This window comes from Hydra vulgaris, chromosome 09, assembly GCF_038396675.1.
Source record: "Hydra vulgaris chromosome 09, alternate assembly HydraT2T_AEP".
Taxonomy (NCBI): Eukaryota; Metazoa; Cnidaria; class Hydrozoa; order Anthoathecata; family Hydridae; genus Hydra; species Hydra vulgaris.
In genome coordinates, this window is record NC_088928.1 from 33,651,168 (window position 1) to 33,671,179 (window position 20,012).

A 20,012-nucleotide genomic window follows, 5' to 3' on the forward strand; every position below is an offset into this window, starting at 1 on the left:
TTTATTTTTAATTTTTTTATTTTTGAGTCTTCATAATTATAAAGTTTTATTTTTGTTGTGTTTTGAGTTTTGTTGCATTTGTAATTATATTTGTTATCACATTAGTAATTTTTTAATATTGTGTTGATTTTTTTTAAATGTTTTTTCAAAATTTGGGTTTACATTAGTTATTTTGAGGATTGTCAGTTTTTGTGATAATTGATATACAGATTTTTTTAAAGTGTTATTGCATTTTGTTTGTTTATACCATTACATGCTGATGTATACTGCTGTAATAAATGTTACATTTTTCTTACCAAAATTTAAAAACCAGTTTGCAGTAAAAAAATGGCATCTTTATTTGAACTTTAACTCAAGTAAAAAATCTAAAAATGGATGTATGTATTTTTTTTTTCTTGCACAAATGTAAAAAAATGTTAAATACAAATAGTATGTTATTAAAATTTTATTATTAATTAAAAATATATAGTTATGTATAAGTTATTTTTAGATAAACTTGTTAAGCGTCATTAAAGAAGAACTTAATTCATGTAATAATATTAAAGAACATGAGTTTGATTGCTCTTCTCTTGAGTTGGCAGAATCTGAGGAACAAGCAAGGTTTTTGTTTTCATTCTTTTATTTGAAGTTTTTTATGCATTAATTGAAAATTTCTCCTAAATCAAATTTTTATTTTTTTTAAAAAAAAGATCATTTTTTCTTTCAAATACTTTTTCAGAATACATAAGGCTATGGTATTTTTTCAGAATACATAAGGCTATGGTAATTTTTCAGAATATATAAGGCTATGGTATTTTTTCAGAATACATAAGGCTATGGTAATTTTTCAGAATATATAAGGCTGTGGTATTTTTTTAATAGGCATTAACACTTAACTTTGAATTACTATGAAGTTGGCTTGAATATAAAATGTTGTAACTATATGAAAGATACAAAAGTATTTGTATTTTAACTTTTATACAGTCTTTATCATCCATTGTCAAGGCAAAACAAAGTTGTATGACATTAGGTTTTTACATAATCCTTTTAAAAGTATTTTATAATTATAAGAATCTTGAATTATAGGTCTCAACAGCTCTACGCATTGACTAATGATATTAAAGTTGCATGTGATCAATATATTTTACTAACTGAATGTAAATTTCAAACTGATCTAATTTATCGATTTGGTAAAGGTTCGAATTTTTATGTTTAATATTGTTTTATGTCAAAATGTTGATTATTATTTTTTAAATAGTTTTACATATTTTAATAAATAGTTCTTTAATATTTTAATAAATCTTTTAATTTTTTGCTTTTTAATAATTTAAATAATTAATAAATTCAAATAAAAACTATAGTTCTTTTCGTATTATTTGTTATTGTTATTGTTTCATATTATTATTTCTTTTTGTATTAGATTATTTGTTAGAAACTGAAGAAAATCATTTAGACAGTTTGTTTGAAAAAATTAATACTTCTATAAATTCATCAGGTAATTTTTTGAAAAGAATTAATGGCTCTATAAATTTGCTTTTTATGAAATAACGTTTTATGTGTTTTAATTTTTTTTTTAATGTTTTACATTTATAGACATTTAAGTTTTTTTTATGACATTTATTTAAGTCATTTAATGAAGACCCTATTTTTGCTCTTTTTTAGTTATTCTATCTTGAAATTGTTATTAACAAAATGAAAAATACTGCACAGGGTAGCCATTAGATGTTTTATGTCTTTATATTTATAATTTGACAGGGGCTATTCTAGAAAAATAATTTAGAAAGTCATATCACTTTTCCACACTCTGACACCTTCCAAAAAAAATTTAAAAACAGGGTATAGGCTTTTTTTTTTTTTTTTTGGCAAATTTTTGTTTATTCTTTGACTGCATATCAATTCAGTAAAATTGCATCATAACATCATCTACACATGCATGGTTGAATAAGGTGTGAAGTTATAATCAGTAAACACAGGGCTCAAATCAATTGAAAGTTTATCCCTTTTTTTTTTAATGCAATTTTATAATAGGACAGGGATGCCTACAAAATCACTTGGAACATTGATCGTCCTTTTTTCTGCTTCATTTTCCTGTCCCTCTAAATTCAATTTATTTAGTTTATGTAATATATTGCAACCTTGCAATATTGCTTATTGTTGCTGTTTCATAAAATAAGGCTTATATAAAGAAATATAAAATATGAAAAAATAAAATGCATTTAAAATAAAACTTATTTTATTTTCAGTGTAAATGTATTATTATTAATTAATAATTAATTTTGATATTATATAATTATAAAAATTATGTAATTAAAGTTTAAAAATAAAATATTTCATAACACTTACACACCCATTAAAATAACATGATGTCATTGCAAAAACTTTTGGATTGGCTGAAAGGTAATGAGCATTTTTTTTTTTTAATTTTTTGCCACATCAGTTTTGAAATAAGAAGATGGGCACTGTGATGATGAATGTAAACTGCTGTGTCCCAGTCATTTTTTAAGAATTCCGCTTGATGCTTGTTGAAATTAGCACACTAGGTTTCTGCTATAATTGTAATGTTCAGTGGAAGCAATTGCAGCAGGGGATGTTGCAGCTATCCCACTAAACGAAAACGCAGCAGCTTTTTGAGGTTTTTGTTTTAGAGCCATTTTTGTGGCTCTAGCCCATGGTTGTTTAACTCAAAGTTTGCGAGCCATGAAGTGGTCCTTGATAGATGTGATACTGAAAGCTTTAACAAAAGTCCTGTTTTTAATACTTCTTGGACAACTAAATATTTTGTACTTGAGCAAAATAATTTTATTATGGATCTTATTTGTCTGGAAAAAATTGCTGTGTGAAAAAAGTTACAATGTGAACAGGCACTACAAAACATGCTGCTAATTATGACAAATTTGAAGACCAATTTTGTATTGACAAGGTGGAATTGCCTAACAAAATGTCATTGGGCAACAATCAGTAATAAAAAAGTAGTTCATATAGTGCTACAAAAATAAGTTTTTTAATTGCAGAAAGTTAAAAAAAAAAAAGCAAAAAGTGGTAAAATTTTTTCTACTGGAAATTTGATAAAAATTCTGAAAAAAATAACTTTTGTTGAAGATCTTAGTCTTTCACACTAATCTATTGCTAGAAGAGTTTAAGATCTAGCAAAGAATATTAAATTATCATTAAAAGAAAAATTATGAAGCATACAGTTAATTGCTGGATGAATCAACAGAAGTGATATTGCTCAGCTATTTTTAATAGAGATGTAACTAGTGACTTGTAACTAGTGACTTTGAAGTAATTGAAGAACTGTTAGATGTTAATCATTTGAAGAGCACAATTTAAGGAGAAGATATTCTCTCTGAAGTAAAAAAACATGAAATTTAAATTGAAATAAAACTCTGTGGTGTCACTACAGATGGAGCGAGTTAGCAACTAACAGGAAAAAATATTGGATTTGTAGCCTTAATTAAAAATTCTTTAATTGTGATATTCTTATGTAAATGTAAATTGTGATAATCTTATGTTAATTCAAAATGTTATTATTATAAGAAGTTGTGGTCTTAATTACAGACAGTTTAAGCAATTGCTTAAAGATTGTGGTAGTTACATTGAAGATATAATTTATTTCTATCAAGTTAAGTGGCTTAGTCTTAAATCAGTTATATATACTTAAATCTCAACTTCTCAAAGTTTTCAGAACTTTGAGAAGTTTTTTTATAAAAATTTTTGAGAAAAATTGCTTATTACTTTTTAGCCAACCAAATTTATAGTAGCAAAAGTTTAACTGTACATAGATATGAAATTGATAAAATTTAATGCAGTAATAAAACTAATGCAGTAGTACTTGAGTTGAAATGATTTTTTTTAAAATGAAATATATACATTGATTTGAAATTAAAACTGTATATATATATATATATATACATACATACATACATATATATATATATATATATATATATATATATATATATATATATATATATATATATATATATATATATATATATATATATATTGTTGTGTTTGATTATGTAATAATAATCAACTCTTTATCGATTTGAGAGTGATCAGTATAAAGTGGAATAATCACAAAATAGATCAATAAATAAATAAATAAGATGAAAAAAAACAACTTTTTTACATTTTATATATATATATATATATATATATATATATATATACATATATATATATACATATATATGTATATATATACATATATATATATATACATATATATATACATATATATACATATATATATATATGTATGTATATCATTTATTAAAAATTATTTTTTAGTTAGTATTTTTTTTTTCCAATGTTAATTAACCTCCCCAAGGTCATGAAGGCCACTGCAGTCGAGGAGGCTACTTTAATTGTGGTTATAACCCTTTCTCTATTCTATAACTCTGAAACACGAACCCTGACGAACAAGGCTGCTGCGTGGAGAAACAAGTTGAGCGCAGTACTACCAGGGACATGTTGGAGATCGAACTTGTAACTTCTTGATTATGATGGAAGCGCTCTACCATTACACCACTACCACATATTGCTAAGTTATTTAGTATTGTCAAGTTATTTAGCACTATCGCTAAGTTATTTAGCATTTATTACTCTCAATTTGTAATGACAAGTTAAGTCAAGTATTTTGAAATGATCTTTTAAAAACAGTCTTGAATGAAATTAATTGAATGTATAAGTTAAATGATGACCCCTTGCAGACCTTATTTACATTTAATGAGATCAAAATTTGCAATTGTATCGATATGTATTTTTTTTAGCTTGCAATGAAGATAACGAATTCTCAATTTTTAACAAAGAAAAGTTGTTTACTTGTTTGTCTTATCAGCGACTCTGTCCATTATGCTCTGGCATGATAGAGAGCTGTAATACAGGAATTCTCAAAAGGCTCGCTATATTTGAGCGATGTAAAAGTATGAAAAAATCTTGCATGTCTTTTACTACCATACGAAATCAAAAATGGATAAGAGTAACAGTTACAGGATCTTGTCCTGCATGTATTTTTAGGTGAGCAGGTTACTTTTTTTTTCAAGTTTTCAACATTCAAGATTACAACAGTTATGCTCACATCATTTATATTAATTCATTTTTTAAAAACTAATTTATTTTAATATATTTATCAAAAACTAATACAAATTTCTTTCTATCCTATAGACTGAAAATTATATATATATATATATATATATATATATATATATATATATATATATATATATATATATATATATATATATATATATATATATATATATATATAATCATATATTGTTTTTATATAATGTATGTATTTACACAGACAGTTGGGTTAAGGGTTTTTGTTGAAATATTTTACTTGCAAAAATTAAATTTGTATATTTTATGCTGGCAACAAATACGCGTGTTGTGAACAAAAAAAAAATATTTTAATGGAGATAGGAAATAAAAAAATACTTAACAATATTAGCCACTTTCACATCAAATTTTAGGAAAGTAATGAGAATTTAAAAGTATTTATTTTTAATATTAAACATGATTAAGTTCATTGTAAAATTTTGAAATTTATTACGAAATTTTTTTACATTTAATGAATGATTATGTAAATTTTGTTAGCCCTTCGTAATAATGATTTAAAATAGTGGTACTATTTACACTGCTATAAAATACACACATGCTATCCTCCAAAACACAGAATTCCTAAAGAAAATGCTTTTCTAGGAAATAAAAACGTTTGAAAAAATTATAAATTGATTTTAACTTTAGAAACTTTATTAGGTATTCTATTTGCTAATAAATGAAGGAATGCCATCCAAACTTGTTAAAGCACGGTTTTATGTAAATAAAATCAATTTAATGCATCAACCTGCTCCTGAGCTAAATTCTTTAGAAAATATATGGAAACGACTTGATGAAAAAGTAAGTTTGTGATAGGTTCCTAAAAGCTGAAGAATCGTATAAGAAACTTCAAACTGTCTGCCTAGCAAACATTGTTTTAGTGGATTTGCAGTGGACCTATGAAGGCATTTTTAAGTGGCTCATTAGAGTTTTTGCTATCGGTTTGTTAGTGGACCATTAGTGGCAGCCGCTATAATTAACCAGCCTATAACTTTCCCATATGTTAATAGTGGCTAGTCATCGGCTAGCCACTTTTGGCGGCTGCCACTAATGGTCTACTGAGTAACGGATTGGCAAAACTACAGTAGACCGCCAAAAATATAGGTCCACTGAAATTTCGCTGTAGGATTTTTGCTGGGTGGTCACAAATAAAACAAGTTCAAATTGACAATCTTATCTTTTGACTCATAGATATGCTCAAGTTAATAAGAACAATGGGTATGCTATATATAATTTTAATTACCAGTTACCCTCTTATATAAGATTGAGGCGCAAATTTTAGAGGTTTTTTGTTCCCAGGTTCCAGTTGGATTTTTTTTCAAGAGCATTCATGCCAGTATTGATTTATAGATTTTTGAGTCTGCAGCCTGCTAGAAAGTTATATCCAGCACTAAAAGGTCCCTAATACTCCCCTCTGTGCACAAAAATCCGTCTGTGTGTAACACAGACCTGAATGCTTTTATTGTTTTGTTTTTATGTTATAGATCGGATTCAAATTACAAAATTGAAATACAAACGACTCCTGAGATTGAAAATATTTCTGAACAAATTGAAAGTTTATTAGAAAATCCTGTTTCTTTTGTGCGTGAATTCATATGGCGTTGGATTGATATAACAATTACGTAATGCAATTGCTTTTTGGCTCTGGCTTCGCCTGTGTAAACAACGATACAAACCTTGTAAACCCAATACGAAAGCCCCTGTATTGCTGCAATAACCTCGATAATATTTTTGCGGTATCTTATGGTACAAAAACTTCATTTTTAAAAAAATGTTTTTTCTTTTTTTCCTTATCTCTAATGGCGTCAGGGTCTTAAGAAAAATATTCGATTATTTTAAAAAAAAATCAAAACAATACAATTTCTAAATTGTATGAACAGGACGTTCATATATATGAAAGATTTTGATACATTTTTTGTTCGAGTTTTGCGACACGATAGAAAAACACGACATATCTCACATATTATTTTATCAAAATACTTTTTATTCTTGAAAATTTCAAGTCTATCATTTATGCTTTATTCGAGATGAGCATTTAAAAAACGGTTGAAAATTTATTAAAATAAAAGAATGGGTGCTGGAAAAATTTGCAGCCATTTTAAACTCTTGACTCAAATATGTAGGGTCGTCTATATAAAGTTTAGTTTTAGCCATTTTGTATATTTTTTGAAGAGCTAAAAATTTAGTTTTAATTCCTTTGCTTGCTCATTGACTGTTGTATGGACTTTTAATAATGGTGTATGGACTGTTTAATAATGGTGGACTTTTAATGTGTATAATAATGTTTTAATGTGTTTAATAATGTTGTATGGACTTTTAATAATGTTGTATGGACTTTTAATAATGTTGTATGGACTTTTAATAATGTTGTATGGACTTTTAATAATGTTGTATGGACTTTTAATAATGTTGTATGGACTTTTAATAATGTTGTATGGACTTTTAATAATGTTGTATGGACTGTTTAATAATGGTGTATGGACTTTTAATAATGGTGTATAGTGATAATAGTTAAAAAAAAGAGCGCGAGTTTTTTATTATGAACCAAATCAAATATATTTCGAAATAAGTTACAGTGGTGGAAAAAATAATAAATACACTATCTAAACATTTGGGGAAATGCGTTTTATTCACAGCAATTGATGTTAACTGATATTAATTTTTATGTTTTTAGAAACTTTATTGTTAAAAGTTATATTTTTAAAATGAAGTTTTTTTCAATTTTTCTCATGTTACTAACAATTTTGTTTAAAGTAGCCGGATATTTACTGGAAAAAATAAATACGGTATTGATTAATCTTTTTGTTTTCTTTAATTTTCAACTGTTATTACTTTTCAAATATGTGTTTGACTCCGGTTATTATTAATACCTTGTAGGAAGAGGATTTGGAGAAGGTAATAGCCTCTTCTCCCATATTCATTTAAGAGGAGGGTCACTTCTCTCGCCCTTTCCCTTCAAATCTCTAACCCTGGCTGTTTTAGTCACTCCCCCTCAAACTGATATGACCTTTCTACGCTACTCAATATTTTACTTTATATTTTAAAATATAGTATGTTCAATAAGTTTTCTATGCATGTTCAGTTAATTATTTACAGTTTACTAATATATTATAATAATATCATTTCAGTTAATTAATTACAATTAGAGTAAAAAACATTGCTGAAGTTAAGATTGCTTTTTACTTTTAATCTGTAAGTATTTTGAATATTTAAAAATATGATATGGCGGTATTAGTATGTATATTAGTGAATTAATTCATAAAACAGTTTTAACTTAGGATATTATGATTAGAAAGTCACATTTGTCATAAATATTCTGCATGGACAAATAAGAAATGGGGCACAGTTATGTGGACAGATGAATCTAAAGTTAATATCTTTGGATCAGATGGTAAGCAGCTTGTCCGCAAACCACTAAATAAAGAGTTTGACCAACATTACACTAAAAAAACAACAGTTTAATTTGGTGGTGGAAGCATTATGGTGTGGGATGTTTCTCGTCATCTGGTATTGGTCCTATCTATTTAATAAAAGACACTATGAAAGCTGATATTTATACTAATATACTTGAAGAAATAATGCTTCCTTATGCTGAGGTTAACATGCCGCTGCTCTTGATATTTCAACAAGATAACGATCCAAAACATACAGCTTCTATCACAAAGAGATGGTTCCAAAATAATGGTATGAGATAATTGGACTGGCCAGCATAATCGCCAGATTTAAGTCTAATAGACAATTTATGGAAAATTGTAAAGAATGGGGTAGGAAAAAAAAAACCTCGGAACGAAAGGGATCTGTGGTAGGCTGTGAAAACATCATGGTACACTATTCCAATATCAACATGCCATAAATTGGTCAACAGCATGCCTAAAAGACCAATCAAAGTGAAAAAAAATAAAGGACATGCAACAAAATATTAGGCAATTTTGGTAAATGTTGTATGAAGTGATTGATAAACTTTTTTCAGAAAAAAAGAAAAGTTTGTTTTTGTTCTTAATTGGTTGTAATTATTTTTGTTAAATATTTGTTTTATAAACATTGAATTTTCTTAGTTTTTTCAAATATAGAATCAAATTAAACATTTCTGTATTTATTATTTTTTCCATTAAATTTCCGGCTACTTTAATCAAAATTGTTAGTAACATGAGAAAAATTGAAAAAAACTTCATAATTTTTAAAATAAATATAATTTTTAACAAAAAAAATTTTTATAAACATAAGAATATCAGTTAACATCATTTGCTGTGAATAAAAAGCATTTTTCTAAATGTTCAGATAGTGTATTTATTATTTCCACCACTGTATATATATACATATATGTTTAGATAGTGTGTTTATTATTTTCACCACTGTATAACATTTCAAGAAAATTTACAATAGTACTAGTACTAATATAAAGTATTAAATACCTAAATATAACATAATATAACAATATAGACAATGATGAAATTAGTAATAGTAAAAACTGATAACAACGATAGTAATTATAATAATATAAATATAATAGTAGCAACAATAATAATAAGAGAAGAACTTCATTAAAAAATAACAGCAGCAACAAAAATTTAGAACGAAGCTATTGAATGAGATTTCTAAGAATCTAATGTATTCAAAACTTAAAGACGTTTCAGTATAAGGATTTTTTTAAATTCATTTAAATTAAAAAAACATTAGTTTATATGTCGATGGCATTATGCACAGAAGTGTTAAGTACAACATTTGGTCAAATGGAGCTAAGTACACAAAAATTATCATATTTTTTCAAACATTATTGTGCCCGAATATGGTAAGTGTACGATAAATTGTTACGAGTCTACTAATCGTTTAAAATGTTACGAGTACTAAATTGTTACTAATCTACTGCTTTCAAAATACTCCCCTGTAAAATCACATCTGCGGCACTTCACACTTAGGTGCATAATGCCATCGATGTTTAATGTTTTATATTTGTAGATGAATCATAGTTTATATTTCCTTTATAAGTTACATAATTTGATTCTCCTACACAAATATTTTACTTTTTATGTTAGACTGTTGTTAAATTATAATCTTAAGTTATAATTTTTACTTAATTTATCTTGAAAATGATTTCTTTTAATTATCGAACGAGCTTTGCGAGTTATTATTTATTCAACCAAAAATTGAAAAATTACACGTTTTTTATAATTCAACAAAATTAGGTTAGGTGTCACTCATATAGTTAAAATCTGGTCATTGGAGTGACACCTAAATAAAATTAACAATCAAACAAAAAATAAACAGCAATAATAATAAATAAAAGCATACGTAAATTAAATTGATTAAAAAAAAAAGACAAAATAATAAGACAAATAAATATGAAAACACTCAGTAACAACAGCAAACAAAAATGAAAGCAATTAGCAAAACAGCACAAATAAAAACAAACTTTACACAAACGAAAAGGCAAAACACAAAAACTTATGTTACTTTTGGCGAAAAAAGATGGCTTTGTATAAAAGGCCTATATTTTTTGAGATTTTATTTTGGATTGAAAGTATGTGCTCCTTCTACGTTACATATTCATCTAAAACTACACCGAGAAACATCAAAGAACGCTCTCTTTTGACATAAGAAGTCTTTATCATGAAGGCGATGGAAGAAAGTATATTTTGTTTTTTTAACATTTATGGACAATTTATTCGATATAAACCATTCGCTTAATTTTGCAAGCTTTTTGTTCACTGTTGCAAATAAAACAATAATATCTTTATTAGAATAAAATACGCTACCCAGCGGGCATTTGTTTTTAAAAGTTACGTTGTAAATGTCTTTTAAACGTTTTTAAACGCCTTTTAAACGTTCTTTACGGAAGAATGTTTAGAAAACGTTTAAAATACATTTAAAATACATTTAGAACGTAACTTTTAAAAACAAATGCCCGCTGGGTAGTATCATCGGCAAATAGATTTGAATTTAAGATATTGGAAAGTTTACTCAATTCATTTATATAAATAAGAAAAATAAGTGGACCTTGAATGGAGAACTCCGCAGTTAATTGTCTTTTTTTTTGCCATCATATAAAATGCATTGTTTCCTATTCTTTAAATAACTCTTAAGCCAATCTAAGTTAGAATTTATGATACCATAATTTTTAAGTTTACATAGGAGAGTATTATGATCTACAGTATGAAACGCTTTGCTTAGATCAATAAAGACGCCTTAAGTAAATTTTTTTTCATCAAAAGCTTTAAAAATTTCATGTACAAGATTAGTTATTGCGTGATCGGTCGAATGACCAGATTTAAACCCAAGTTGTTTATTGTAAAGAATATTATTTACATTTAAGATATATAATAAAGTATAAGAATAAAGTCTATGATACATTAAACGCTCCAAAATCTTGGAAAAATAATTAAGAACTGATATCGGTCTGTAGTTAGAAACACCAAAAGGATCATCTGTTTTAAAAATTGGTGTAACTATCAGGATTTAAGAAGACGCATTTTAGTTTGCCGTTTAAACGATGAAACGCTTTTTAGGTCTTTAATATTTTTATTTTGGAAATGATTCCATATTGATGGACCACGGTTTGTAATTAGAAAACTTGACTGCTGTGCTTTAGTTTTCCCTAGGTGATAGTTGTACTTGGTATTTAAACGCAGATTATATTTTTCAGAAAATGATACCAAGAAAATGTCTGAAAAAACGCTTGGTAGTAGATTGTTTTTATACTTATACATAAAAATTTATATCGGTAATGTGTTAAGTTTCTCAATATCTAGAACCATCATGATTTTCATCACTGGGGCAAGGTTTACTAACCTATTTAAATAACTAATTGCTTTGCATGCATGGTTTTGCAGACATTGCAATTTTAACAACTTTATTTTATGGGTGCTGGTCCATACAATATTTGTGTACAAAAGTTGACTATGACTACTAAAGTAAAGCATATCACGTGATTTACTGTCGAGAAAAGGTCTCGACTTATTCGAAACACCTATTACAGAGGACACCTTTGTTTCAAGACGACCAATATGGTTTCTCCATGACAAATTTTCATCAAAAAGTACTCCCATAAATTTTGTATATTTTTCCCGTTTAACTTTATTTTCATTAATAAGCAGTTTAGGCAGCTTTAACGGAAGATTAATTAAAAGTTTTTTTTATGAAAAAGAGTAAGGCTAGTTTTTCCACATTTTAGGGATAATTTATTTGCTATGAAGCAGAGGTTAAAATTTTCGAGTTTAGTATTCATAGTTTCAAACAAAGTTGTTTGCATCAGGATAATTAAAAAATAAATTTGTAATGTCAGCATCAGGATAATTAAAAAATAAATTTGTAATGTTAGCATAAATGTTGTAGATATTTTTGGGAAGCTTTATGCATATTGTTAATATATATTAAAAACAATAATGGATTACCAAGGATTAAACCCTGAGGAACCTGAAACCTAGGATTGAACATTGAGGAACTCCACACGTAATATTGAGGGCTCCTGACCTTTCTAGTAATACAAATTGCATTCTGTTAGACAAATATCCCGATCAACTGTTTCAAATGCCTCGGAAAGACCAATAAAAACTCCTAATACCAGTTCATCACTATCAAACGACTTTTCACGGCATGTCATCATTGAGTTATTTGACTAAAGAATCAAGGGAAAAAATCTCTCAAAACAACCAATTATTATGGTGTAACAAACAAATCATTTTTTTGAGTTTAAAGCAACTTTACTGACCAAAAGCAGTATGTAGTCAATCTGGATTTTGGTTCATTAAATATTTAACCTACTGACCGAAAACACTATGTAGGCAATCTGAATTCTGGTAGAGATTTTGTGCAGAGGTTTAACCCCTATTTCTAATTTAAAAAAAACAACTTCTGTAATGTTTTTGCAAAGTTAAATTTGCCATAAACTATCAGGCAAATCAAACAAAGTCTTTATACGTTGACCATATGTTTTCAAAATCTAGACTTCAGCGCCCCGTCCCAACGCGTTTCCGCAAAAAAAAAAAGCATTGGTATAATATTTAATTATATATAATATCATTTTTTTCATCAAGTTTTATTAATCAAAAGTTTATATTTTTAAACGAGTGAACGCTATAATCCTTTTCTTATAATCTTAATTTTATAATTTTTGTTACAATCCATTTCTGAACACGATAATTGATAGACAAATTTATCTATCTTAGGTTTTATCTTTTTTTAAAACATTTCTAGTTGTTTATTATTTAAAATAGCAATGAATAATAATTATAGTTCTCCTGCTCTTCAAGGAATGTGTCGGTTTTATTCTACGTGTTAACTTTTTTTTTAGATTGATTGTACTTACTTTTTTAACAAGATTATTATTTTTAAATCTAGTTAATCGTTTCCTTTGAGCCTGTTTTTTACCACGCAGTAATCCTATTTGCCACACAATTTTTTAATTTTGCTAGACCTAATATTTATTTTTTCATGGGTTAAACACAACCCTATTGACAATATACGAAATCAAATTTTATTTATATTATTATAAATAATATATTTTTAATTCTGTAAAGGTAAAACCAATAAATAACAAGGTTAACGTGTCTGTCCAATATTCTCAACGCATATTTTAAAAAATTTGTTAAAAAAATAATTTTTATTTATTCAATCTTGAAAAAACCAAAGACCCGAAATTCGTTTGATACATTTAAATTAACCTAGAAATAAAATGTTTAATTTGAACAAAGGCTGAAAATTATCCAAATTAGTTAAAGACAATTATTTTCAGAAGTTTAATTGCCATCTAAGAAGTGAACTCACCTTCGACAAATAAATTTAAAAATCTTTTTTACTTTTTAACTTTAATTTTGTTTATCGATTTTTTTTACATATATAATAATGTAATTGATTAAAAAAATCTGGTGTTTGTTTAATTAAGTTAAAAATTATATTTCAGTCTAGCCATCATTGAAAATTATTTTTTAGTCTAGCCGTTATTAAAAATTACCTTGCAGTCAATTGATTTTTAATGGAATTAGATTTAAACCCCGTTTTGTTTTTGACAACAAAAAAAGTCAGGTGAGATAAAATATATTTATATTTTTAGGTATATTTAAAACTAAACAGATACTGAAACAGGTACTGAAGTGCTTTCTCTAACTGGTACAGAGGTGCATTCTCTAACTTTATTACTACTCTCACTGTTTTGACACCTTACACAACACTGACCAGCGTCAACAAAACATTCAAAACAATAATGAGCTTTGCAAGACTGTTGCTCGCATTCAATAGTTTTATAATAAGTCAACGAATTGCACACCATGCAAGAGCGTATTGCCAGTTTCAAACATGCGTTTTGCGCCTGCTGCGGTAACAGTTCAAAAACTTTTGAAGCAAATGATATTTTTGATGCTAAACGTTTTTGCTCCGACATTAGTTCTACTTTACGACGAACATGTCGAGTAAATGAATGTCGATCATGAAGTATCTTGTAGTATAAATGCTTCGAGCGAATATTGACAACATCAAAATAAAAATAATCGCATATAACACTTCTTAGCCTCAATACATAACTTTGAAACATTATTAGAAAAACTAAAAAACAAAGCATTGCATAAATGACGTTGCGGTACTTTTTATTAGCATAATGATCAAAGTTATATTTACATTGTAACTTCAGTACGTTTTCCAAAGCACTATTTATCCAATCATCCAAAAGAACAACAACTAACACGAGCAGGCCGCAACTGAGCGCTATAACAAACCATTTGAAAATAGCGAGCCATTCGTATCGTGATAACGAAAAAGATTTACGTATTAAATAAGTTTGAAATTCTATCCTTGTTAATGGCACGACAAAATCATTAAGGCCGCGATTCTTCCTCTCACGATCTAAACTTTGCAATACGGGTGTTATGTAAATATTATCTTCATCTTTTTTAGTTAAATAATCTTTGTTGTATCGGTAAGCTTCTGAGATGAACAGTAATGACAAGAAAGGCATAAAATACATAATTATTTGCGATATAATAACATTAGAATGAAATTGAAACAAAACTGGTTTATAGGTTATCTCTGTTTTCATTGAGCACTTTTGAAGAGCTGTTTCGTTTAAACCGCACAAGGATTCGTGAGTTAGATTACAAAGTTTTCTTTCAGATGATGATAACGATTTACTGGCACAATTTTTCATTAAATGGACAACCATTTTTTGACAATATTTGTGAACACGTAACAAAACTAAAGAACAGCTTTCATAAACTTTTGAATTTTCTGTAAAATTATAATCTTCTGTTTCATTTTTTTGTAAATGAGCTTCAAGCTTTTCATTATGACACGTCCTTGCAATATTAAGTTTTTCGGCTATTCCTACAATAGGTCCAATGACTAATAATAATAGTATAAAAATTACTATACTCAGTTTTGCACGTGATGAAAACATGCTGGGTAAAAGTAACGTAGCAATACATAAAATATGACGGTTTGTCAATGTCACAAGCATAATCAGTACCAATAAATGTACAATAATTGACAAAACAATACATAAAATTATATCGATTTTAGCAATTAAGTATAACAATAATAAAAGACTCGATGCCACAATTACAGAAAAGATAAGACAAACGACGAAACGAATACCAGGATAACGATATTGTGCAAGAAAGTAGTTATGAAGAGAATCAGAAGACGGTTCATAATAGTTCTTTTGGTCTTCATTTTTGTTGGTTTCTTTAAAATCATTACTATATCGCTGCCACAATTTTGCAATAGATAACTTTTTTTCATTTGCTCTACGAGGAAAATTTTGTCCTGGTTTGACAACAATGTCAGGAACTTCATAACCAGCTTCGTCTTGTTTATTTAAAGAAGATGTTTTAAGAAGAGGAGCACTCTCCCCACTAGAGTGACTGTTATAACCTTCATCGTTGGCAAGTTTATGTTGAGATGTATTGTTTACTTTTTTCACAGTTTTATCGGCAACAAGTGGATCTTCTCCATATGATATTTCAACATATTTACAAAAGTTATGATTTTCAGTTTCACTTTTATGGTTGTCCTTTTCTTCAAGCAATCCAGTTAAAAGGTTTCCTTGGCTGGATACTAATTCTCTGTACTCATTTATTTTTTCCAATTCATACAATGAAGATTCCATTTCATTCATGATAAATATTTCATTGCAAACACATCATTCTATGAAAAACCGAGTATTTTATAAAAAATACTTGGAATAAATAGATATACTTTTAAAGGTTTATTTTTTAAATCACTCTACAAAATATCAAACAAGCCAAAGAGACGTAAAAACAAAAAGTTAAAAAATCTCTGACGCAACACTCTCATATGTTTATTGAATATTATAAATTTTTAATTTTTTTTTTTTTTAATTTAATATAGAATGAAAAAAAGTAATGAATAATTTAAAAACATCGGAAATTTAACGAAACAACAATAAATAGGAAAAAAAAAAAAAAAAAATGAAAAAAAGAAAAAAAAGGAATGCACAGAAAGTATAACCAATAAAATAAGTAACACCCAAATATAAAAAATCACCTTGTTCGACCAAGCAATAGTGAAGTCAAAAAATATTTACACAAACTTTGCTTAATGCATTACGATAGTATGTTTTTAAACACGCTTTTAATACGTAGAACTAACACTTTTTAATCATACATTAAAGTGTAATAATAAAGTGTTGAAAAATATTTTGTTGTTTTTAGATATTGACCAATAATAATAATTTTCGTATTATCTACCTGTCGCTATATACGCTACATATGTCCGCTATATATATACAGCGATAGATGTGGTTTCTAAGTAAAATTAAATGTATCAATATAAAAACAACAAGACAAAAATAATTTAGATAATGGTTCTCGTTAATTTTTTACTGCAAAAATATTTTATTTTTCACCTCGTTTAGTCAAATATATGACATAAAAAAACATAATTACTAGAATTATAAATAATTAAAGTAATTTTTTTAAACAATGTTGTTTATAATTATATAATTTTGATGATCAATGTAAAAATATAGAAAGCGAAAATTTTTTTTTGTTATAAATGGATTTTTTATTCGCCTAAAATGCGATGTAAAATATTTTCGTCGATGAAACATTTAAAATGTTACGTTATAAATATAAAGCTACTTTTAACTCAATATTATTTTAAACCCCAAACAATTAAAGTTAGCGCAGTTCATTTAAAAAGATTAAAAGTTCAAATTAAGTCGATTTACTTTGCAGACAAAAAATCAGTTGTTCTTGGTGAAAACGAATGCAGCAGACATAGCAACATTAGGCAGGTGCTTAGTTACATGAATTAGTAATGACTGAAATAACTCTCAATATATTACTATTTTATAATTTAAAAAACTGATCGGTAACAAAGGTTTAAAAATAGTCTCAAAAATTTTATTAAAAATAGTTAATAAAAAGTATGCTTGATATAAAAGAAAAGATGCAAATTTGAAACGTTTCAAATGTGTTATATATACATTATTACAAAAGTGATTTCATTTATTTAAAGAGTAGTTTAAATCTATTTTAGTTCAAAATACATTTTGAAGTAATAAAGATTTAAATTTCTCTTTAAATAGAGATTTAAAAGAAACTATGTTTTTGTTTTGGTAATAATATTTTTAATAATATTTAGGTAATAATAATTTAAAAAAACATTTAAGATACTTTTACAATAGAATTATCTTACTGGTAATTGAGATTTTATTTGGTTTTATTAGTTTTTCCAGAAACTATTTTTTCAGAAAATTAATTTACTCAAAGTACAGTAGTCGGAATCTAAAAAAATGCGATTTTAGGTTATCTAAAGCAGATTAATATCACACTTAATTCCATGACTTTTTTCCAAGAGCAATATTTTTAATTTGCTTTTTCTAAAAAATTGTCGACATGAAAAAAGCAACAAAAAGCTTAAATAAAAAATGTTTTATGTAAGATTTAAAAAAAATGTTTTATGTAAGATTTAAAAAAAATGTTTTATGTAAGATTTAAAAAAAATGTTTTATGTAAGATTTAAAAAAAATGTTTTATGTAAGATTTAAAAAAAATGTTTTATGTAAGATTTTAAAAAAATGTTTTATGTAAGATTTTAAAAAAATGTTTTATGTAAGTTTTAAAAAAAATGTTTTATGTAAGATTTTAAAAAAATGTTTTATGTAAGATTTTAAAAACCAAAGTATTTTAAATATCAAACAAGCCAACGAGTTGAAAGTTGAACTCAACTTTCAACTTTCAACTTTATACTTGCATGAAAGTATAAAGTTGGAAGTATAAAGTTTGCTTTTGAGAACCTTTGCCACCATTAACTAAAATAAAATTTTCAGAATAAAATTTTTTTTTGTTCTAGAAATCATATCAATGATAGAGCATTTTATAAATTGTGCCTCAAATATTTTCATAATTTTTTTAAAAATATTTTCGTATATTTAAGTATATTATATATTTTTGTATATTAAATATTTCGTATATTTAATATTTCGAATATTTCGTATATTTTAGCTTTTTCTTTCTTTCTCAAACTTAAATTCAATTGTCCTGTGTAAGTAAGCTGATTGCAGAGAAAGGTTTTTCCAAAGGCTTTTCATAATGGAAGAAACAAGAAAAATGCTAGTATGTACAAGTGCGAAGAAATTGACGTCAACGATGTTTGGAATTTTCGTCAGAAATTATTCAAGTCTTGTGAAAAATTTACACAAGATAACATCATTCTTCTGCGTACACTATCTGAATATTCAAAACAAACTAACAATGTCAAGACCAAGAACAGAACTTCCTCAGCACAATTCTACATTCCAAAGGAGCAGTCCAAAATTCATGTCTGTAAACAACTTTTTTTAAAAGCTGTACATCCGGTGAAAACAAGTCGATTGTCCGAAATAATATCCCGCCACTACACATCAGGCGTGCCAGCTAAGAAGAATCGAGGTGGAAACAGAGTAGGAATAAAATATTAAAAAAAAAGAAGCGATAAGAAACTTTATTAGAAGTCTGCGAGCAACAGAGAGCCATCATGGGAGAAACAAAAGCGTAAGACTGTATCTGCCAACTCAACTAAAAAGTATTAATAATGTGTACAAGATTTTCAAAAAATCACTAGGTCAGCAGCATCAGAGGGATCTGTCTATATCTTATAAAATGTTTTACCGAGTCTTTGTTGGAGAATTCAATATATCATTCAAAACACCAACTTCAGATACATGCACAACATGTGACAATCTCAAAAATCTCCTTAAAAATGTTAAAGAAAACGAGAAAGTCAATCTTATTGTTAAGCTAAGAGTACACAAACTAAGAGCAAAAGCTTTATATAGTATTCTAAAAGAAACCAAAAATAATGTCTACACACTTGCTTATGACTTGCAACAAGTCCAATCGTTTCCTAGAGTTACTGTGCAAGAAGCCTACTACTCCAGGCAATTAAGTTTGTACAATTTCGGTTTATGTGATTTGAATAACAATTCCAATCACTCATACACTTGGTTAGAGTCTCAGTCGGGAAGAGGATTAAATGAAATAGCAAGTGCCGTTTTCCACTACTTAACAACTTAGTTATCTAATTTCTTAACTTTTAATGAAGCTGTTGACACTATTCGACTTGTTAGTGATGGCTGTGGAGGTCAAAATAAAAACAATATCATGTTAGGATGTATATATTGTGGCGAATTAAACAGCCATGGTACAATCATGGCTGTTTAATTCGCCACAATATGTGACTAAAGTTGAGCTAATATTTCTTGTAAGGGGACACTCATTTCTACCATGCGACAGATTGTTTGGTCGCATAGAAAGGATCTTAAAGTCTGACATTTTAGAACCGAGCGGTTTCCATGACATTTTCTTGAAACATTGCGATACAGTGAACACTATTAATCGGGAATGGTTAGTGAAAGACTGGAAAAAATCTAGTACTTCGACATATAAAACATTGAGCGGATTTCAAGAACTTAAACGCATCATTTTGCAAAAACATTT

At 27.1% G+C, this 20,012-nt stretch overlaps 2 protein-coding genes across 2 annotated transcripts; one reads left to right on the forward strand and one right to left on the reverse strand.

The window, feature by feature from the left end:
* The first annotated feature begins 241 nt into the window (after nucleotides 1–241).
* On the forward strand, nucleotides 242–7,882 carry LOC101235216 (uncharacterized). Its single transcript, XM_065805452.1, has 6 exons — nucleotides 242–377; nucleotides 491–600; nucleotides 1,066–1,175; nucleotides 1,400–1,474; nucleotides 4,755–5,001; nucleotides 6,570–7,882. Exons 1-6 carry the CDS (start codon nucleotides 372–374, stop codon nucleotides 6,709–6,711), a joined length of 690 nt encoding a protein of 229 aa, XP_065661524.1. The 5' UTR covers nucleotides 242–371; the 3' UTR covers nucleotides 6,712–7,882.
* A 6,222-nt stretch (nucleotides 7,883–14,104) lies between these two features.
* LOC105843665 (uncharacterized) lies at nucleotides 14,105–17,287 on the reverse strand. The gene is made up of 2 exons (XM_065805453.1): nucleotides 16,576–17,287; nucleotides 14,105–16,215 (listed from the first exon to the last, which is right to left on the reverse strand). Exon 2 carries the CDS (start codon nucleotides 16,184–16,186, stop codon nucleotides 14,144–14,146), a length of 2,043 nt encoding a protein of 680 aa, XP_065661525.1. The 5' UTR covers nucleotides 16,187–16,215; nucleotides 16,576–17,287; the 3' UTR covers nucleotides 14,105–14,143.
* Nucleotides 17,288–20,012: the final 2,725 nt, after the last annotated feature.